Below are 22,529 nucleotides of genomic sequence, written 5' to 3'. Positions count from 1 at the left end.
CTCTGAGACTAAAAAGCCTCAAAAGACAAAGAAAACTACACACACATCCCCCAGGTCAAATCACTCATATAGCCCTAAAATGCAGGCTCGTTTAATTAAATTTACGTAATGCTGTGTAGTCTTCTTTCTCTGGCTCCTTGAGAAACTGGGCCAAAAACCCACCCCCATTACGTGAGGCAGGAAAAAAGATCCAGCTTCCCTTACAGGCTTCATTTAACATTTTCCTAACAGTTCTTCTTAATCGTAGTAGTACTCTATCACCGAGATCCACTTTCCTTTAGGGCTGGATTCGTCTGCACCCGTTATCATTGGCAGTTGTTTCACAGTAGCTTTCACCAGGGGGGGCTTAATACAGGGGAAAACACAGCACAACATTATTGCCACTGAAAGTAGTACGATCCCAATGGTCAGACCAATTTGAATCAGCCATTCTCCCCAAACCCCCCAACATGCTCTCCAGCCACCCACACAATTGATGTCTTAACTCTATGTTTCTTTTAACCTCACTAACTTATCCATGGCTTTAGTGAAAGACCCCTCCGGGCTAGTATTATTACGTATGAAGGTGAAACATTGTTCCCCAAACAAGACACATACACCCCTTATTCTCACCTTATTTACACCAATCTCATAGTCACTATTGTCTCCAAAAAACTCACATTATCTTAATCATATAACAATGACAGCAATGAAACAGGCCACATCGGCCCTTCTAGTCCTTGCCGAACACGTACTCTCACCTAGTCCCATCTACCTACACTCAGACCATAACCCTCCATTCCTTTCCAGTCCATATACCTTTCCAATTTATTTTTAAATTATAAAATCTAACCTACCTCCACCACTTCCACTGGAAGCTCATTCCACACAGCTGCCACTCTCTGAGTAAAGAAGTTCCCCCTCATGTTACCCCTAAACTTCTGTCCCTTAATTCTCAAATCATGTCCTCTTTAAATCTTCCCTACTCTCAATTGAAAAAGCTTATCTATGTCAACTCTGTCTATCCCTCTCATCATTTTAAAGACCTCTATCAAGTCCCCCCTTAACCTTCTGTGCTCCAAAGAATAAAGACCTAACTTATTCAACCTTTCTCTGTATCTTAGTTGCTGAAACCCAGGCAAAATTCTAGTTAATCTCCTCTGTACTCTCTCTATTTTGTTGACATCTTTCCTATAATTTGTCGACCACAATTGTACACCATACTCCAGAATTGGCCTCACCAATGCCTTGTACAATTTTAACATTACATCCCAACTTCTATACACAATGCTCTGATTAATAAAGGCCAACACACCAAAAGCTTTCTTTACCACCCTATCTACATGAGATTCCACCTTCACGGAACTATGCACAGTTATTCCTAGATCCCTCTGTTCAACTTCACTCCTCAATTCACAACCATTTACCATGTACGTCCTATTTTGATTTGTCCTTCCAAGATGTATCACCTCACACTTATCAGCATTAAACTCCATCTGCCATCTTTCAGCCCAGTCTTCCAAACGACCTAAATCTCTCTGTAGACTTTGAAAATCTACTTCATTATTTACAACACCAACTATCTTAGTATCATCTACATTTACACTTTTAATCCAATTTACCACACCATTAGTCACTGACCTCCAACCTGACAAACAGCCATCCACCTTACTCTCTGGCATCTCCCATACAGCCACTGTTTAATCCATCTGGCTACTCCTAAGTGTGGAACCTTGTCAAAGGCCTTACTGAAGTCCATCTAGACAACATCTACCACTTTACCCTCATCAATTTCCCTAATAACCTCTTCAAAAAATTCAAGATTTGTCAAACATGACCTTCCAGTCACAAATCCATGCTAATTCTTCCTAATCCGACCCAATTTTTCCAGATTCTTATATATATATTATCTTTAAATATCCATTCCATTAATTTGCCCACCACTGACGTCAAACAACGTTCTTGTTAAAACTCTACTCTTCTCTCACTTCTTTGTCCTCCTGTTCACTTACCTCAGGGCTATTATCTATTCATTCCTGCGGGACAGCCCTCATGTAAGGATTGAAATGGCACCAGGTAGATCAACCTTCTACCTGATCATCAGTGGGTGGTTCGGAAAGTTCATAAATACACCTTGTCTCCAGGTTTAAAGGGTCCTTCCTCCTGGTCCACCTCCAACAGCATTTACTTTGCCTGTGCATAAATAGACTTGTATATCATAATTAACTGTTTGCATATACTTCTTAAATTCTACCTCTAACTGTTCCAAACTCGGTCCCTTGTCGAGACCTCTCCATTGTGCCACCTACATAGGTCGGCCAGTAAACATCTCATGTGGTGTTATGTGGGTTATTCGGTTATTTTGCATGCAACATCTCTTCAGTGCCAATGGCAGGGCATCGATCCAATTCAACTTTGTAATTACACAAATATTATTTATATTAACCTTCAATGTTCCATTTATTCTTTCCACCATGTGACTGCAGACACGCCTGGAGTATTGTGTGCAGTTTTGGTCCCCTAATTTGAGGAAGGACATTCTTGCTATTGAGGGAGTGCAGCGTAGATTTACGAGGTTAATTCCCGGGATGGCGGGACTGTCGTATGCTGAGAGAATGGAGCAGCTGGGCTTGTACACTCTGAAGTTTAGAAGGATGTGAGGGTATCTCATTGAAACATATAAGATTGTTCAGGATTGGTTTGGACACGCTAGAGGCAGGAAACATGTTCCCGATGTTGTGGAGTCCAGAACCAGGGGCCACAGTCTAAGAATACGAAGTAAGCCATTTAGAACGGAGATGAGGAAACACTTTTTCTCACAGAGAATGGTGAGTCTGTGGAATTCTCTGCCTCAGAGGGCAGTGGAGGCAGGTTCTCTGGATGCTTTCAAGAGAGAGCTAGATAGGGCTCTTAAAAATTGCAGAGTCAGGGGATATGGGGACAAGGCAGGAACGGGGGGTACTGATTGGGGATGATCAGCCATGATTACATTGAATGGCGGTTCTGGCTCGAAGGGCCGAATGGCCTACTCCTGCACCTATTGTCTATTGTCTATTGTTTAATGTCTGAACCTCGTCCCCAAGCTCCTTGATCTTGGACTGGAGACCCCCATCTGTGGCTGGATATTCGACTTCCTGACGGGCAGGCCCCAAGTGGTGAGAATTGGCAGCCACGCCTCTTCCTCACTGATCCTTAACACAGGCACACCACAGGGCTGTGTGCTCAGTCCTCTCCTGTACTCCCTGTTCACGCACGACTGTACTGCTAAGCACAACTCTAACATCATCCCAAAGTTTGCTGATGACACGACCATCCTGGGCCTCATCACAGACCATAATGAGAAGGCCTATAGAGAGGAGGTAAAGGCACTAAACAGCTGGTGCCAGGAAAATAACCTCTCTTTCAATGTCAGCAAAACTAAAGAGATGATCGTGGACTGCAGGAGACAGCAGGGGAGTGGACACCTCCCCATCCACATCGGTGATGCTGAGGTTGAAAGGGTCAGCAGCTTCTAGTTCCTCGGTGTGCACATCACTGAAGTCCTCTCTTGGTCACTGCACACGGACATAATAACAAAGAAAGCCTGCCAGCGGCTCTTTTTCCTGAGAAGACTGAGGAAGTTTGGCATGAACGCCAGCATCCTCACAAACTTCTACAGATTCACCATCGAGAGCCTGCTGACGGGCTGCAGCACAGTCTGGTACGAGAACTGTTCTGCCCACATCCGCAAATCACTACAGAGAGTGGTGAAGGGGGCACACAGCACATCACTGGCAACTGTCTCCCGGCCATTCAGGACATTTTCCACCGGCGGTGCCTGCGGAAGGCACACAGCATCATCAAGGACCACAGCCACCCAGCACGCAGACTGTTCTCCTTGTTACTGTCAGGCAGACGATACAGGAGCATGGCTGCATGTACCACCAGACTTAAGAACAGTTTTTATTATCATGCCATCAGGCTTCTGAACTCATAAACACATCATATATGTTGATTATTTTATATAATATTGTCTCTTACCTACCAATGTCACTTTTATCTTATCTTTTTTTCCCCTTAATTTTATCCTTGTAATATCATTGCTGAGGGGCCCGTTGTCTTGTCAAACACATTGTACCGTTGACCCTGTGTTAACCTACATATGATAAATAAAACTGAACTGAACTGAAAGGTTGTTATTTCACTCACCTTTATGGCTTTTATTAGCATTTGTTGAATTCATGCTTTATGGAAAGGAGACTCTGCATCAAAAACTTTATTTGATTCATTTGAAAAAACAAAATATACCAAGGGAAAAAAATCTCACTCAGTCTTTTGCTTTTTCCCACAAACACTACGACAAAGTTTCTTCAGTGTTCCAACCACCAACACAGTGAGCAGGAGTAACAAAGACAACAGAAAGATCATCACATCTACACAATAGTAAACGTACCAGGGGAGTCGGTGGGATTCTGAGCGCAAATGCCCCGCTCCTTTGTGTCGGGCAACGTACTCAACCCAGAAAATGGCTCTCTCCATTGGCGACTCTGGCTGGTCCCGATGGAGAGCGGAGAGTCTCTTCATGTTGTCCCCATAAGATGCGCCGTTTATCACCTCATTGAGTGCCTGCAACAGATCTGTAGAGTGCATGGTTGCAATGTTGATCACTTTTGCTGCTCCTCGGGATTCGAGTCTGACTAAATTGTCAAACTGGTCAAAAAGCAGAGGCATGCCGATCACTGGCACCCCATGGTAGATGGCTTCATAAATCCCATTGGTGCCTCCGTGTGAAACAAAGACTCGTGTGTTGGGGTGACCCAGCAGGTCGTTCTGAGGGATCCATTTTGCCAGCAGTGTATTATTCCCTATATTGGGAGGTGTCTCACCATCATATCTCCAGATAACCTTCTGGGGGATTTGAGCAAAAGCTTCTGCTATTTTCATTGTAATCTCCATTGGCAAGGAATTGACCACAGTTCCCATTGACATTACAACAAGTCCATGTTTCCCTGAGCTTTGGACAAACTCCTCAAACTCTGCTGCCAGAGGCCGTGCTGGTTTACACTGGAAGCCTCCGATGTACACAATGTTTGGCATGGTGGGTCTTGGGAATTCAAACACAAAATCCACCCTCATCAGCCACACATCAGCTCTGAGGAGAATCGACTTGAAGTCTGTGTCTGGTCCCAGATACTGTTGGCAGATTTCATTATAACGTGGATAGACCAAAAGCTCTATTATCAGGAACTCATTAAGAGTTTGCAGGACATTTTGTGATCTTTGGAGAATATTCATCTTGTCTGTCAAATGTGAGCCAGTGCGTGGGATGTAGGAAGGTGGTGAGGGGGCAGTGAGTAAATGACCTTCCCCACCAACTTGCCATCGAACGTTGTACACCAGCGGCAGTTTTAAATAATAAGCAAGCATTGACCCCATACCAAATACCGGATCTGTAAGTATTAACTCAAAATTTGCATTTCCAAGTTGGTTCAACAAGCTATTGTTTTCGAATAATGCTTTGATAATCTCTTTCGCCCATTGATGATACTCAAACAAAAACATCAACATTTCATATTGGAGATTAATTTTTCCCCAGACTGTCGAGCCTTCCTGTAAGTTTTCTAATGTTTTTTGTACAATATTTTCCATCACGTTGTAATTTTCATATTCTCTTGGCATTTGAATCATAATGGATTGATACAAGTCGGGGCTCTCTTTGATATACAAGGACGTTGACTGACTGAGCACAGTGATGCTGTGGCCACGAAGGTTCAGCTCTTCTATCAAACATTTCATATTGATCCAGTGACTCCCATCAACAGGCACGACCAATATTCTAGCTGCTCGAGTAATTGGACAAGACAAGGTGATGGTGATGCAAAGAACAAATGCAAATCTGCCTTTCCATCCAGGATTACCCATGCTGGAAATAGAAAATAGCACCGATCCTGTTGCAGAATTGATCAGACACGTTAGTAAGCAACACACATTGGCAAAACACAACATTTAGAAACAGTTGGGCGCTTTCTTGACATTACATTAACCAAATCAAATGTGTGTCATAGAGTCATACAGAGTGGAAACAGGACCTTTGGCCCAATTTACCCACACCAACCAACTACACCAGTCCCACCTGCCTGTGTTTGGTCCATATCCCTCTAAACCTGTCCTGTCCATGTACCTGTCCAATTATTTCTTCAACATTGTGATAGTCCCCGCCTCAACGGCCTGCTCCGGATGCCCGTGCCTTAGGTGCATTCATATTCCCATATGGACGTCATGCAAATATGAATAGGGGCAGCACGGTGGCACAGCAGTAGTTGCTGCCTTACAGTGCCAGAGACCTGGGCTCAATCCTTAATGCGGGTGCTGTTGATATGTTCTCCATGTGACCTGTGTGGATTTTCTCTGGGTGACAATAGTCAATAGACAATGGACGATAGACAATAGGTGCAGGAGTAGGCCATTTGACCGTTCAAGCCAGCGCCATCATTCAATGTGATTATGGCTGATCATCCACAATCTGTACCCCATTCCTGCCTTCTCCCCATATCCCCGGACTCCACTATCCTTAAGAGCCCTATCAAGCTCTTTCTTGAAAGTATCCAGAGAATTGGCCCCCTCTGCCCTCTGAGGCAGAGAATCCCACAGACTCTTAACTCTCTGTGTGAAAAAATGTTTCCTCATCTCCATTCTAAATGCCTTACCACTTATTCTTAAACTGTGGCCCCTGGTTCTGGACTCCCCCAACCGGAAACATGTCTCCTGCCTCTCGTGTGTCCAATCCCTTAATAATCTTATACGTTTCAATAAGATACCCTCTCATCCTTCAAAACTCCAGAGTATACAAGCCCAGCCTCTCCATTCTTTCAGCGTATGACAGTCCCGCCATCCCGGGATTAACCTTGTGAACCTACGCTGCACTACCTCAATAGCAAGAATGTCCTTCCTCAAATTAGGGGAACAAAAATCCACACAATACTCCAGGTGTGGTGTCTTTAGGGCCCTACACAACTGCAGAAGGACCTCTTTGCTCCTATACTCAACTCCTCTTGTTATGAAGCCCAACATGCCATTCGTTTTCTTCACTGCCTGCTGTACCTGCATGCTTACTTTCATTGACTGACGAACAAGGACCCCCAGATCCCGCTGTACTTTTGCCAACTTGACACCATTTAGATAATAATCTGCCTTCCTGTTTTTGCTACCAAAGATAACCTCACATTTATCTGCATTAAACTGCATCTGCCATTCATCTGCACTCACCCTGCATTCTCATAGCATCCTCCTCACAGTTAACACTGCGACTCAGCTTTGACTCACCTGCAAATTTGCTAATGTAATTTTGAATCCCTTCATCTAAATCATCGGGTGCTCCGGTTTCCTTCCACATTCCAAAGACATACGGGTTTGTAGGTTAATAGGCTTCAGTAAAAATTGTAAATTGCCCCTAGTGTAGGACAATGTAAGTGTGCGGGGATTGCTGGTCGGCGCGGACTCGGCAGGCTGAAGGGCCTGTTTCTGCTCTGTATCTCTAAACTAAACTAAATCTAATGTGTGCTTTAGGTAGATTCTCAGAGCTGAATTTGGATGACATGCAAATATGAATTGGAAGCGGGAATAGGCTTTTCCACTCAGCAGATAATGTTTCTAGTTCATGCTTTTGGCCGGTGTTCAAAGAGTGACAAGTTTGAGCAGGAATAGGGAAATGCAGCTTCAGTTTAAGGAACAAAGCTTTGCAATACACAGGGCAGTGTATGAAGGAATGCTGCAGTAAACTGAGACTTCACAACCGCAGGACAGTGAGGTTAGAATCATAGAAACATAGAAACATAGAGATTAGGTGCAGGAGTAGGCCATTCGGCCCTTCGAGCCTGCACCGCCATTCAATATGATCATGGCTGATCATCCAACTCAGTCCCGTACCTGCCTTCTCTCCATACCCTCTGATCCCCTTAGCCACAAGGGCCACATCTAACTCCCTCTTAAATATAGCCAATGAACTGGCCTCGACTACCCTCTGTGGCAGAGAGTTCCAGAGATTCACCACTCTCTGTGTGAAAAAAGTTCTTCTCATCTCAGTTTTAAAGGATTTCCCCCTTATCCTTAAGCTGTGACCCCTTGTCCTGGACTTCCCCAACATCGGGAGCAATCTTCCTGCATCTAGCCTGTCCAACCCCTTAAGAATTTTGTAAGTTTCTATAAGATCCCCTCTCAGTCTCCTAAATTCTAGAGAGTATAAACCAAGTCTATCCAGTCTTTCTTCATAAGACAGTCCTGACATCCCAGGAATCAGTCTGGTGAACCTTCTCTGCACTCCCTCTATGGCAAGAATGTCCTTCCTCAGATTTGGAGACCAAAACGCAAGTTGTGTGCTAATCTAATGCAAAAAATCGAAGAATTGTGGAGACTAAAGGGCCTGTCCCACGGCGATTTTTTCGGTGACTCCCGGCATTATGGAGTGACGTATCAGGTCACCGAAAAAGTTACGCCGTGTTGCTGCAGTGACGCGGCCTGATGGCGTATTGACGCACGGTGTTTCCTCAAGTGTTGCAACATTGTTTTTGTCTCTGCTGGATTTTGAAATGTTCAAAATCTTTCGGCGACCTTGATACGTCAATGACGCCGGCAAGTCGCCGAAAAAATTGCCAAGTGAGGAAGGCCCTTCAAGCAACTGCTTACATAGAACACCAAGTACTGGAGTGATCCAGCAAGTTAGGCAGCATCTGTGGAGGGCAGAGATAGGTAACATTTTGGTGGGGACCTTCCTTCCGAATTTAGAATTGTTTAATATTGCCTCCAGCGGGACAACACCTCAGTCTCAGATGCTGATCTAACTCCCAATTCTGCACACAACAATGTCTAGCATTTTTCACTTCAGCAGTTCTCCTAAATTCTCAATAAAGTTCCCGAAGCTAAACCATTTCTTTAATAATATAAGGTAGTCGACATGACATTTTGTCTTCTGCAACAAATATCTGGTACTTACTGATCTGAGAGAAGGTTTTTAACTTCCTGGTCGTTGATTTCACCGCAAAGAAATATTCTTTGGCACCTTTCAACTGGCTGATCCAAAATACAGTTGCGTAATATTAATATCCTTACCACTGTTTTATTCACATCCGTGCTCGCTTTCTGTTGCCCCTGACGATGAGTCTAGTTGGCTTGTTTCCTCTGAGTCATCGCTGCTTTTAGTCGCAAACAGTTTATAGCTCGAGATTCCGAGAAATACCCGAAAATATTGTTGCATGGATGAACTTTCAAATAACTCCGCCCACTGCCCTCCCCCTACATCTGTGTGTTTCTTGCAAAGGCGCCACTGAGTTGACACCTCAGGAATTTGATGGTAGATATTGGTCACAGACTTACAGGGGTGAATGTGTAGGAGGGAACTGCAGATGCTGGTTTACACCGACGATAGACATAAAAAAAGCTGGAGTAACTCAGCAGAACAGGCAGCATCGCTCGAGAGAAGGAATGAGCGATGTTTCAGGTCAAGATCCTTCTTCAGACCACCTTGAAGAAAGGTCTCGAACCAAAACATCATCCATTCCTTCTTGGCAGAGATGGTGCCTGTCCCGCTGATTTACTCCAGCATTTTGTGTCCATTTGCTGGAGTTAATTTTCTCTATGGAAACAGTTTAATATTATTAGAAAGTTATTGATAATTAACTGCTCTGCTCAATGTAGGAGATGTTCAGTATAGTCGTTATAGTCGATCGAAACAAAAATTGCTGCACATGCAGCACAGAGGAATGGGAAGATGTTTTTGCGCAAATAGAAAAAACATGCAAACCAGAAGATAACAAGGATGGATGGATGGATGGATGGATGGATGGATGGATGGATGGATGGATGGATGGAATGGATGGAATCCACCCATAATATGATGGTGAGAAACCTTTGTGATCTCTTGAACTCTACGTGTTGGAGATATCCAACATTGCAGAGTGGTTTAACACAAAGGAGTAGAGAGGGCAGTCAAAAATCAACCACATTGTAGCAGATTGGTCTAAGGTCAACCCTAACCCAGACGAGGCAAGGATGCCAGATTTACTTCTGCAATATGTATTCCTGAATCTCTTATATTTTTATAATCACCTTGTACTTTAAGAAATACTAAAGCTCCTGGGATTTACGTTGGTGTTCTGTAACCCCAGTGTGCAGCACTTAATTAACTGCACTCTGAAAGTTTATACAATGGGTGTCATTGGTACGAAGCTTTTGCAGTTTTCAGCTTGAAATTGTGCAACCTGGTACATACTGCAGCAAGTCTTTTAACTCCCACTTGAATGCAATATTTATGCTTTAAATTGGATTAGCTATGAATAAGGTTAAGCTAAATTATGTTCCTAATTACATTCCACGGTAGAGCTAGGCTCTGATCAACAGGTGCAGCACATGAATGATCTTAGTATATTCATGTATGGAAATCAGATTATAATCAAGCACTTGACCCATGTTGACCAACCTGGGTCTCACTGCACACCTGGTACTACTCCTGACCCTGACTCCAGTTGCATACCTTCTCTCATTCCTGACCCTGAGTCCAGCCTTACACCTGGCCCCCAATTCTACCCTGATCATAGCTGCTTACCTGCTTATGTTCCCAATGCTGAACACTCCCATTGTCCCAGCTTTGACTGCACACTATTCCAGACCTTGACTCTGGATGCACACTTGGCCTTGCTCCTAGTCCCTCTGCACTGACAATATGACTGGCCCACACATAAAGCCCTATATCTGATCCCCTGGATTTAACCTATTATGTTCAAGTCCATAGGTGCTTATCTAATGCGGTAATCTTTTATGGGGCACTTCACAGACCAAATTTTGGATAATAGAATATGCTACATCCATTCGCTTCCTTGTTATCTAACATGCTAGTTACTTTGTCAAAGAGGATATGGGGAGGTGTACAATAGTCCACCTTTGCAGGAAGAATTGGAGAAAAGGCGATCTTAGCAGGGTGGATGCAGAGAGGATGTTTCCTCTTATGCGAGAGTCTAGAATGAGGAGGCCACAGTTAAACATGGAACAGTACAGTCCAGGAACAGGCCCTTCAGCCCTCAATGTCTTTGCAGAACATGTTGGCAAAATAAACTAATATCCTCTCCCTTATGTATGAAGCATTTATGAAGAACTATTCACGCTCACCAACTTTCCCACATTCTCTGCATATCCATGTGATTATTTAAAAACCTCGTTAGTTCCACCACCAACATAGCAGTGCGTTCCAGCCACCCACCATTCTCTGCAACAAAACTTGCCCTGCACATCCCCTTTAAACTTTGTCCCTCTCGCCTTTAAGCCTTGCGCTCTAGTCTTTGACATTTCCTTTCCACCCTTAGAAAAAGGTAATGGCTACCCGAGCTATGCTTCTTATAATGTAATATACCAACACAATTGTATTGTTTATTATTGTCATGTATACAGTGGTACAGAGAAAAGCTTTTGATTGCTTTCTATTAGTCAAGTCAAACTATACCACACATGAGGCCAATGAAGTACTGCAACAGGTAGTGTCAAGAGAAAACTAGAATACAGTGTTACAGCATTACAATGTTAGAGTTACAATTGGGTGGTACGGTGGTGTAGCAGTAGACTTCCAGCCTTACAGAACCAGAGACCAAACTACGGGTGCTTGTCTGTACATAGTTTAGACATTTTGGTTATATGGTTATATGGTTATTTTCCCCATGACCTGCGTGAGTCTTGTCCGGGAGCTCTGGCTTTCTCCCACACTCCAAAGACGTACAGCTTTGTAGGTTAATTGTCTTGGTATAATTGCGAATTGTCCCGAGAGTGTGTAGGATAGTGCTAATGCGCGGGAATCGCAGGTCGGCACGAATTCGGTAAGCCGAAGATCCTGTTTCCATGCTGTATCTCTAAATTAAACTAAGTTAAAATGTTACAGAGAAAATGCGATGAAGAGGCCGGAGAAGAGAGAATGACTGGTGATAAAATGGTCCTTGATTGAGTTGGAGATATTTCCGAAGCAGCGTGAAGTGTAACTGGAATCAATGGGAGGAAGGTTGGTTTCTGTGAGGGACTGGGTATATCCACACCTCTCTGCAATTTCTTGCAGAGTTGGTCAGAGCTATTGTCAAACCAAGTTTTGATTTTGTGATCACGGTTAATGGTGCAACTTCAATGGTTGGTAAGATTTGCTGGAGACTTGCCAAAAATGTCCTTAGTCTTCTAAAAGGCATTGGTGCTTTCTTGGCTGTAGTTTCAATGTGGATGGTTCAGGACGTTCTCCACGTGACATGCGCGGGTTTTCTCCGACATCTTCGGTTTCCTCCCACACTCCAAAGATGTACAGATTTGTAGGTTAATTGACTTGGTGTAAATACAAAAATTGTCCCCAGTGTGTGTAGAATTGTGTAAATGTGCGAGGATCACTGGTCAGCGTGGACTCAGTCGGCCGAAGGGCCTGTTTCTGTGCTGTCTCTCTAACCTAAGCTAAACAATAAGCTGACATGATCAAAAATTCATCGACGTAATGGTAGTCTCTAAAGCAACTTACAACGCAACTTTCAAGAACAAATCAAACACTCCTGAACTCTCTCAAATCCATTCACTGCAGTCAGTTCAGAGGTACAGCTAGTGGGACTTCTGACTCACAATCCCTGTGTCCAGGGCTCAATCCTCACCTTCTGCAGTGTCTGTGTGAGGTTTTGCACATTCTTCCAATGACTATGTTTCCCCTTGCTAATCCCAATGGCGTTTGGGGACTGTAAACTACCACTTATGTACAGGATAATGGAACAATCTGCGGGCGAGTTGATAGGACCATGGAGAGAATAGGATGGAGGGGAAATTACTGCAAGAATGGGAAGGTACAGATAGCACATATGAAAAAGTGTAGGAAGGAACTGCAGATGCTGGTTTAAACAAAAGATAGCCACAAAAAGGTGGAGTAACTCAGCGGGTCAGGCAGCATCTTTCGAGAAAAGGAATAGTTGACGTTTCGGATCGAGACCCTTCTTCAGGTCTGAAGAAGGATCTTGACCCAAAACGTCACCTATTCCTTTTCTCCAGAGATGCTGCCTGACCCGCAGAGTTACTCCAACTTTTTGTGTCTACAGACAGGGAGAACCTGTTTCCCAAAGTGGAAATGTCAAAGATCATGATGGCATAGCTTTAGGGTGAACTGGGCAAAATTTAGGGGACATGTACAAGGCAATTATTTTACATTTAGTGGACAGTGTGTTCCTGGAAGACGCTTCTAAGGGTGGTGATGGAGGCAGATATGATGCTGGAGTTTAGGATGCTTTTGGATAGGCACATGGACATGCAGGGAATTTGAGTATAGGAGCAGGGAGGTTCTACTGCAGTTGTATAGGGTCTTGGTGAGACCACACCTGGAGTATTGCGTACAGTTTTGGTCCCCTAATCTGAGGAAAGACATTCTTGCCATAGAGGGAGTACAGAGAAGATTCGCCAGACTGATTCCAGGGATGTCAGGACTTTCATATGAAAAAAGACTGGATAGACTCGGTTTGTACTCGCTAGAATTTAGAAGATTGAGGGGGGATCTTATAGAAACTTACAAGATTCTTAAGGGGTTGGACAGGCTAGATGCAGGAAGATTGTTCCCGATGTTGGGGAAGTCCAGAACAAGGGGTCACAGTTTAAGGGTAAGGGGGAAATCTTTTAGGACCGAGATGAGGAAAACATTTTTCACACAGAGAGTGGTGAATCTCTGGAATTCTTTGCCACAGAAGGTAGTTGAGGCCAGTTTATTGGCTATATTTAAGAGGGAGTTAGATGTGACCCTTATGGCTAAAGGGATCACATGGAGAGAAGGCAGGTACAGGATACTGAGTTGGATGATCAGCCATGTTCATATTGAATAGCAGTGCAGGCTCGAAGGGCCGAATGGCCTACTCCTGCACCTATTTTCTATGTTTCTATGTTTCTATGTTTCTATGAATGGGGGAATATAGATCACATGTAGGCAGAGGGGATCAGTTAATCTTAGCATTGTGTTTGGCGCAGATATTGTGGGTCGAAGGTGCTGTTCCTGTGCTATACTTTTCCTTTATCTTTGTTGAATGGGTTACACTGTGAACCTACACACAATAATCTCAATAGGCCAAAACAGTTCCTTTCTTGTAAGAAAATATTGCAAGTCTGTTGACACAGCTAATTCTAGTCATAGTTGTGAAAAAGTGCAGTCCAAAATTCAATGAAGAGACAAAATTTCAGCATGGCAAGCTGTGGAAGGCAACTCCAATGAAAGTTATGATGGAGAAATCAAACATATTAAAACTGAGAAACAATGTGGTGTACATATTTACCAATAGACAATATGATCGTGAGAATTCGGAACAACAATTCTCAATATAGCTTCTTGACACGTGTGAACTGTTCTCTAGATTTTGTTTGAATAATATTTGAAAATCGTATCCATTTTGTCACATTTAATTCATGTACAGTTGTTTGCTGTTGGCAACTACACAGCAAATATCTGTTATAATTTCTGAATAGGCATTAATACAATTCTCAATCGCTGTAAAGGGAATGGGTTGCGAGAGGAACGTTATTTGGAGTCTTGGAGAAACTATGATTAAAAATTGTTTGAAAAAATGAAATTACAAAATGTAACATTCTCCCAATTCTAAAGGAGAAAACTTAATGAATTTTTTGCTTTTTCTTCAGTGCAATACGACAAAGTTTCTTCAGTGTTCCAACCACCAGCACAGTGAGCAGGAGTAACACAGACAACAGAAAGATCATCACATCTACACAATAGTAAGCGTACCAGGGGAGTCGGTGGGATTCTGAGCGCAAATGCCCCGCTCCTTTGTGTCGGGCAACGTACTCAACCCAGAAAACGGCTCTCTCCATTGGCGACTCTGGCTGGTCCCGATGGAGAACGGAGAGTCTCTTCATGTTGTCCCCATAAGATGTGCCGTTTATCACCTCGTTGAGTGCCTGTAACAGATCTGTGGAATGCATGGTTGCAACGTTGATCACTTTTGCTGCTCCTCGGGATTTGAGTCTAATTAAATTGTCAAACTGGTCAAAAAGCAGAGGTATGCCGATCACTGGCACCCCATGGTAGATGGCTTCATAAATCCCATTGGTGCCTCCGTGTGAAACAAAGGCTCGTGTGTTGGGGTGACCCAGCAGGTCGTTCTGAGGGATCCATTTTGCCAGCAGTGTATTATTCCCTATATTGGGAGGGGTCTCACCATCATATCTCCAGATAACCTTCTGGGGGATTTGAGATAAAGCTTCTGCTATTTTTATTGTAATCTCCATTGGCAAGAAACTGACAATAGTTCCCATTGACATTACAACAAGTCCATGTTTCCCTGAGCTTTGAACAAACTCCTCAAACTCTGCTGCCAGAGGCCGTGCTGGTTTACACTGGAAGCCTCCGATGTACACAATGTTTGGCATGGTGGGTCTTGGGAATTCAAACACAAAATCCACCCTCATCAGCCACACATCAGAGCTCAGAAGAATTCCTTGAAAGTCTGTATTTGGCCCCAGGTACCGGTGGCAGAGTTCATTGTAAATGGGGTTAATGAGGAATTCCGAAATAATGATCTGATTTAGATTCAGAACGACGTTCCATGTCCTTTCAAGGAAGGTCATTTTATCCGTCAAATGTGAACCGGTGATGGGGATGTAGGAGAGTGGTGATGGGGCGGAGAGTAAGTGGGCTTCCTTGTTAGGGAGCCACCGTACGTTGTACACCATTGGAAGCTTGAAGTAAGAAGCCAGAATTGGACCTACACCAAAAGCAGGATCTGTAAGCACCAAGTCAAAGTTGGCATCTTCAATTTGATTTAATACAACTTTGTTTTTAAATATTGCAACAATGATCTGTCCAGCACATTGATGATAGTAATACAAGGCATACCACATCTGATATTGCACCTGAATATATGCCCACGGTGTCATCCCATACCTTAAGGCTGTCAGTACCTTTTGTAGATAACCTTGTATTATTTCTTCTGTTTTGTTTTTCCCAAGGCATTCTTCCATTTGGACCACAATGGATTGATAAAGATCAGGCTTTTCTTTGATATACCAGGATGTTGAGGGATGAACCACAGTAATTTTGTGTCCACGAAGGTTCAGTTCTTCCACTAGGATTTTCATATTGACCCAGTGACTTCCATCGACAGGTACAACCAATATCTTTATTGGTGATGACAGGGTGATAATGGCACAAAGAACAAATATGGCCAGTAATTCACTCCGCCAGTTTGAATGTTTCATATTGAGAGTGGGCGATCTGCAAGTTCTGTTGGGAAATTGGAAAAAAGTGTTTTGGTGACGACAATAACATAATTTGTGTAGGAAGGAACTGCAGATGCTGGTTTAAACCGAAGATAGACACAAACAGCTAGAGTAACTCAGCGGGTCAGGCAGCATCTCTGGAGAGAAGGAATAGGTGATATTTCAGGTTGACACAAAATGCTGGAGTAACTCAGCGGGATAGACAGCATCTCTGGAGAGAAGGCATCAAAGGTAGACACAAAATGCTGGAGTAACTCAGTGGGATGGGCAAGCATCAGTCTGAAGAAGGGCCTCAATTGTACTTGAGTATGGCTTGATTGTATTAATGCATAGTATTATATGATTCACCTAACTTTACTTTGGAGATACAGCACGGAAACAGGCTCCTCGGCCCACCGAGTCTGCGCCGACTGTCAATATTTTGATTTCAAATATATATTTTCTTCAGAAAGTCTGCAAATTCGCCAAACGGTACAGTCATAAGTTGCCATTCGCTGTGTCAAACACATCACTTCACTGACATATGATTCACTTTATATTAATGCCAGCAATTTGTCTTTCACCTACCTTACATGACCAAGCGGTCTGAGGGGTTTAAACAAAGGCTTTGTTCCCTCAACATGCAGTGGTGCTAGTTTGTAAACTCTGCCCTTTCCCCCACTACAGAGTGGTTGCCTTTGTGAAAAGGAACGCAGTTTCTTTTTCTCAAGGACAGTCTGGAATGTTTAAACTTGAAGTCCTGCAGGATGTGGTCAATTTAAAATGGACGTTTGATCGAGCTGATCATCTTTCAACAGCGGTGTATGCCTGCCTCAATGTGTACCCCTGGGAAAGCCCACAGGGCGTAGAGGACTATTTTATACCCAGAGGCGGAGCAGTGGCCGTGGGAAGTTCAATAAGGAGCTGTTAGGATTGCAGTAGAGCAGGGTGCTGATCTAGCTAGAGAGACAGTGTCAAACCCAGAGGCAGAACAGCACCAAAGAGAAGTTTAAAAAGAGCCATATCTTTCAGGTGAGGCGGAGGTTCACTTGCACCTCCTCCAACCTCATCAACTGTATCCCCTGTTCCAGGAGTTGACGCTTATTCATTGGCAAGACCAAGCACAGACTGGGCGATCGTTTTGCTAAACATCTTCACAGTCCACCTTGGCCTATACGATATCCCGGTTGCCAAACACTTTAACTCCCCCAACTATTCCCACACTGACCTTTCTGTCCTTGGCCACCTCCATTGTCAGAGTGAGACCAAATGCAAATGGGAGGAACAGCTGACAGCACCTCATATTTTGCTTGGCCAGCTTACCCCCCCAGCTGTATGAATATTGATTTCTCTAATGTCAAGTAACCCTTGCATCCTCTCTCTCACCATCCCTCTCCCACCCTTTTCATTGTACGAGTTTCACAGTGGTCTTGTTGAGTTTCACTCATTATTATCACCTGGCCCACAGCCAACAGTGGACTATTGTGGGCTCCACCCAGCGCGGAGCGGAGTTGGAGATGTTGCTGATGTTGCCCAACGGAAAGCGGAGACACTGAACCCGGCGGTGGAGAACATCCAGCTACCAGCACCCGGTGGGAGTCCGTCAGCTCCAGCCCCTTCCCCTCTGGTCCCCCTCGCTGGCTCCTGCCGCCCCCCTCCCCCTTGATACACAACCCCCGTCTTCTCACCGAGCTCTCTCCCCCCCCCAAAAACACATACCCCCCCCGTGCCCCCAACCCCGACACCCCCCCTCCCCTGCCCACACCCAAACACAGCTCCTTCCCTCCCGCCCACACCCCCCCCCCTCCCTCCCTCCCCCCGACACCTCCCGCCCATACTGCCACATCCCCCCACAACCCCCTCCCACCACAACCCCCCTCTTACACCCCAACAGTGTGAATATTGACTTCTCCAATTTCAGGTAGTTCTTGCTTTCTCACTCCTTCCCCTCCCCTTCGCAGCTCTCCCACAGCCCGCTGTCTCTGCCTCTTCATTTCTTCTTTCCACCCCGTCCCCCCACCCCACATCAGTCTGAAGAAAGGCCCGACCCAAAACGTCACCTATTCTTTCGCTCCATAGAAGGTGCCTCATCCACTGACTTTCTCCAGCATTTTTGTCTTCCTCAGATTCCTATTAAATCTTTTCCCCTTAACCTTGAACCTATGTCCATTGGTTCTCAATTCCCCTACTCTGGGCATCTACCTGATCTATTCCTCTCATGATGCTCAACCTCTCCCTATAGCTCACACCCTCTAGACCTGGCAACATCCTCATAAATATCCTCTGAACCCTTTCAAGCTTGACAATATCTTTCCTATAACATGGCGCCCAGAACTGAACACAATATTATAGAAGTGGTCTCACCAACGTCTTATACAACTGCAACATGACCTCCTATACTCAATATTCTGAACGATGAAGACCAATGTGCCAAAAGTCTTTTGATCACCCTATCTATATGTGAATCGACCTTCAAGAAACCATGCACCTGCACTCCTGGATCTCTGGAGAAAAGGACCGAGCCCCATCTCTAGACCCGAAACGTCACTTATTCCTTTTCTCCAGAGATCCTGCCTGACCCGCTGAGCTACTCCAGCTTTTTGTGTCAAACCAACATCTGCAGTTCCTTCCTCCACATTCATTCTGGCAAACCTCCTCTGCACAATTTCCAAAGCCTCCTCATCCTTCCTGTAATGAGACCAGTACCGCAGGTAATACTTAAATAAAAAGCGCAGCCTAACCAACGACGCTGATAAAGACGCTGCACAGCTTGATGCAGCCACACACATAGTCACTTTAAGGACGGGAATGTCGTATCCACGGTGGATACGTTCCGTTCCTTCTCTGCAGAAACAGGGCTCTTTCAACAAAACAGTGCTGGAGGAACCAAGGCAGCATCTGCAACGAATTGGGTCGGGATCCTTCTTCAGTCCGATTACAATAGCTACCGAACAAATTTCCTAGAAAATCACTTTTTCTTTTGAACTTTGCAGAAGAAACTTGCACCAGAAATAAAATTGTTTTATATATTAAGCTTGCTCTCCTAAATCCACAATGATATGAAGGAGAATCCCATTCTGCAGCTCAATGTTAGTGGCCTGCTTCATCACCTGCCGAACAAAGCTGCCCAAAGCTTCCCTTCAGAAAACGGAAAGGAAGCTGGACAAGAAAAGCAGCCAGAGTTTTAACACACACGTCCACAATGGCGGCCGTACATGGAATTGTTTACTTGTAAACCAACAGCAAAGTTACAGGTCACACTGGACTCCAATAAACAAATGACCTGAGTGGGACACTGTGAACTCTTTGAAAAGTTAGGCTGCACTTTGATCGTTTCGAGTAAAGTTCAGATTTTACGTCCTAAGTAAGAAATCTCCTAGTTTTCCTTTCGAGGATCAGGACATTTGTTCAACGGGTTCTATGTTTCTAAGTTAACATGTACGTTGCTTACATCTCAATCCTGCAGTATGTAAACATATTTAAACATAGAGGCTGTTAACTTACCTCGAGGCAACGGTCTCTATGTCTTAAGGGGGAGGGGAAAGCTTATCTCATTTTTGTTTGTTAAACAAATGACTAACCCAGTTTGTGATTTGAATTAAAAATCTAAACGTTAATTGTTCTGTTTGAAAGCAGTTTTTCCAATCCCCACTCCCACATTGCAGACCATTTTGACGGTATTAACTCCTTCAGTGGTTGAAAGCAAGATTAACCCTTTTCGACTTTTCATTCCTACTTGCTCTGATTTTTGTGTAAGTAGGTTGTCTGGAAAATCTCCCAAGTTACGTAAAAGAGAAATAATGTAAATGCTGAAACCTCTATATTTAAAAAAAAGCAGACATTTCTGGAAAGCCCAAATCGTTTGACTGTAGCTTTATCAACATTTAAAAATGTGATCAAAAGTAAAAAATCAAACCAGTCAAAAAAATAGAGAGAGTACAGAGGAGATTTACTAGAATGTTGCCTGGGTTTCAGCACCTAAGTTACACAGAAAGGTTGAACAAGATATGTCTTTATTCTTTGGAGCGCAGAAGGCTAAGGGGGGGACTTGATAGAGGTCTTTAAAATGATGAGAGGGATAGACAGAGTTGACGTGGATAAGCTTTTTCCATTGAGAGTAGGGAAGATTTGAACAAGAGGACATGATTTTAGAATTAAGGGACAGAAGTTTAGGGGTAACATGGGTGGGAGCTTCTTTACTCAGTGGTAGCTGTGTGGAATGTGCTGCCAGTGGATGTGGTGGAGGCAGGTTAGATTTTATAATTTAAAAATAATTTGGATAGGTATATGGATGGGAAAGGAATGGAAGGTTATGGTCTGAGTGCAGGTAGATGGGACTAGGTGAGAGTAAGTGTTCGGCACGGACTAGAAGGGCCAAGATGGCCTGTTTCCGTGCTGTGATTGTTATATTGTTGTATGGTTATATAGCTTAGAAGCTGGAATTGTGAACCCAATGGAAAATACTTTTAATTAATCTTTCAGGGGCCGGAGAGGACTCGGCAGCATTAGTGGAGAGGTCGGTGTGGCAGCCGATGCTGGTGCCGACCGACGGATGAGGACGAACCACGTGGAAGTGAAGACGCCGCCGCCGGGGGAAGGAACAATGGGGGGGCCCAGAGTGGGGGGGGGGGGGGGGGGGTGTCGTGAGGGAGGGGGAAGAACAACAATGGACAATGGGGACCCAGCGTGGGGAGCGAGGGAAGAATAAAGGGGATCTGGCACGGGGGGGGGGGGGGGGGGGGGGGGGGGGGGGATCTATAACTTTGTAAGTGCCAATACACATGTGACAATACAGTATTCTATTCTATTCTATTGTAAGGGTGTTGATCACTGCACAAACACGAACCTCTGTAACTATGATCATCTTTGAATTGTGCCTCTGGTTGCACGATGGACATTGGTTTTGCACTGAAGGTAGACACAACGTGCTGGAGTAACTCAGCGGGACAGGCAGCGTCTCTGGATAGAAGGAATGGGTGACGGGTTGAGACTGAGCGTCAGGGGAGAGGGGGATGGAGAGATAAGGAAGGGTAAGAGGTCAAAAGAGATGCAGATCAAGGAAAATGTAGAATAGCTGGGAGACGGTGCCAACGGTCAAACAGAAATACAATGTAATCAGTGGGACAGTCAGACTGGTCGGAGAACTGGGAAGGGGGAGAGATGGAGAGAAAGGGAGAGCAAGGGTTACTTGAAGTTGTCAATGTTCATACCGCTGGAGTGTAAGCTGCCCAAGCGAAATATGAGATGCTGTTCCTCCAATTTGCGCTGGGCTTCACTCTGACTATGGAGGAGACCCAGGACGATAGTGTGGGAATGGGTGGGGGAGTTAAAGTGTTTAGCAGGTAGACAAAAGTGCTGGAGAAACTCAGCGGGTGCAGCAGCATCTATGGATGCGAAGGAAATAGGAAACGTTTCGGGCCGAAACCCTTCTTCAGACTCAGGTAAGTATAGGCGGACTGAGCGGAGGTGTTCAACGAAACGATCGGAAAGCCTGCGTTTGGTCTTACCGATATACAGGAGTCAACACCTGGAACCGCGGATACAGAATATGAGGTTGGAGGAGGTGCAAGTGAACCCCCTCCCCCTCTCCTCACCCCTCCTCAAGAAGCCTGATGGCTTCTTCCCCACAGCCATCAGGCTATTAAACTCGCCATCAAACAAACTCTGAACTATAACACCCTATTGCACTTTATCTGTTTATTTATGTGTATATATATGGTGTATGCTATATAAACACACTGAACTGTTCTGTATTTATGCTTTCTATATTGTGTTGTGTTGCAGCAAGCAATAATTTCATTGTCCTATCCTGGACACATGACAATAAACTCTCTTGACTTGACTTGTATCTAAAAGTTAAGCTGCTGCAAGTAAGAATTTCATTGTTCCATTGTCAATGTACATGTCAATTTGGGGATGGCACGGTGGCGCAGCGATATAGTCACTGCCTTAAAGCGCCAAAGACCCAGGTTTGGTCCTGACTAATGGTGCTGTCCTTGTGGAATTTGTACGTTTTCCCATGTGACCGCGTGGGTTTTCTCCCGGTGCTCCGGTTTCCTCCCACATTCCAAATGCTTTTTTGGTTAAAAGGTTTTAGTAAAATTGTAAATTGTTCTTAGAGTGTAGGATACTGCTACTATATGAGATGATCACTGGTCGGCATGGACTCAGAGGACAGATGGGCCTGTTTACACGCTGTCTCTCTAAAAAACGTTTTATTTTGAGTGATAGATAATATTCTTTTTCTAACACTGCAACAGGATTAACGGTATCAAATATATTACTGAGCACAGATTGCAAAGACAGGTATAATTTGCTTTGGAGATTGT

The 22,529-nt window shown here is 44.3% G+C and overlaps 2 protein-coding genes across 5 annotated transcripts; both read right to left on the bottom strand.

Annotated features, from left to right (window-relative positions):
* Positions 1 to 4,219: 4,219 nt before the first annotated feature.
* LOC129712787 (UDP-glucuronosyltransferase 2C1-like) lies at positions 4,220 to 19,844 on the bottom strand. Of its 2 annotated transcripts, none has more exons than XM_055661522.1 (2): positions 19,705 to 19,844; positions 4,220 to 5,906 (listed from the first exon to the last, which is right to left on the bottom strand). In XM_055661522.1, exon 2 carries the CDS (start codon positions 5,878 to 5,880, stop codon positions 4,282 to 4,284), a length of 1,599 nt encoding a protein of 532 aa, XP_055517497.1. In that variant the 5' UTR covers positions 5,881 to 5,906; positions 19,705 to 19,844; the 3' UTR covers positions 4,220 to 4,281. The 2 variants fall into 2 exon arrangements, with proteins under 2 accessions (XP_055517497.1, XP_055517498.1); XM_055661523.1 differs by lacking the exon at positions 19,705 to 19,844 and adding an exon at positions 8,948 to 9,043.
* LOC129712786 (UDP-glucuronosyltransferase 2C1-like) lies at positions 14,373 to 21,727 on the bottom strand. 3 transcript variants are annotated; one of them, XM_055661521.1, is made up of 2 exons: positions 21,708 to 21,727; positions 14,373 to 16,225 (listed from the first exon to the last, which is right to left on the bottom strand). In XM_055661521.1, the coding sequence occupies exon 2, from the start codon at positions 16,198 to 16,200 to the stop codon at positions 14,599 to 14,601; it is 1,602 nt and encodes a 533-aa protein (XP_055517496.1). In that variant the 5' UTR covers positions 16,201 to 16,225; positions 21,708 to 21,727; the 3' UTR covers positions 14,373 to 14,598. The 3 variants fall into 3 exon arrangements, with proteins under 3 accessions (XP_055517496.1, XP_055517495.1, XP_055517494.1); XM_055661520.1 differs by lacking the exon at positions 21,708 to 21,727 and adding an exon at positions 21,047 to 21,172; XM_055661519.1 differs by lacking the exon at positions 21,708 to 21,727 and adding an exon at positions 19,705 to 19,844.
* Positions 21,728 to 22,529: the final 802 nt, after the last annotated feature.

This window comes from Leucoraja erinacea, chromosome 33 (assembly GCF_028641065.1).
Source record: "Leucoraja erinacea ecotype New England chromosome 33, Leri_hhj_1, whole genome shotgun sequence".
In the NCBI taxonomy this organism is placed as follows: domain Eukaryota; kingdom Metazoa; phylum Chordata; class Chondrichthyes; order Rajiformes; family Rajidae; genus Leucoraja; species Leucoraja erinaceus.
Note: the sequence above shows the minus strand (reverse complement) of the source record. Positions and strands in the feature narration are given on the sequence as shown.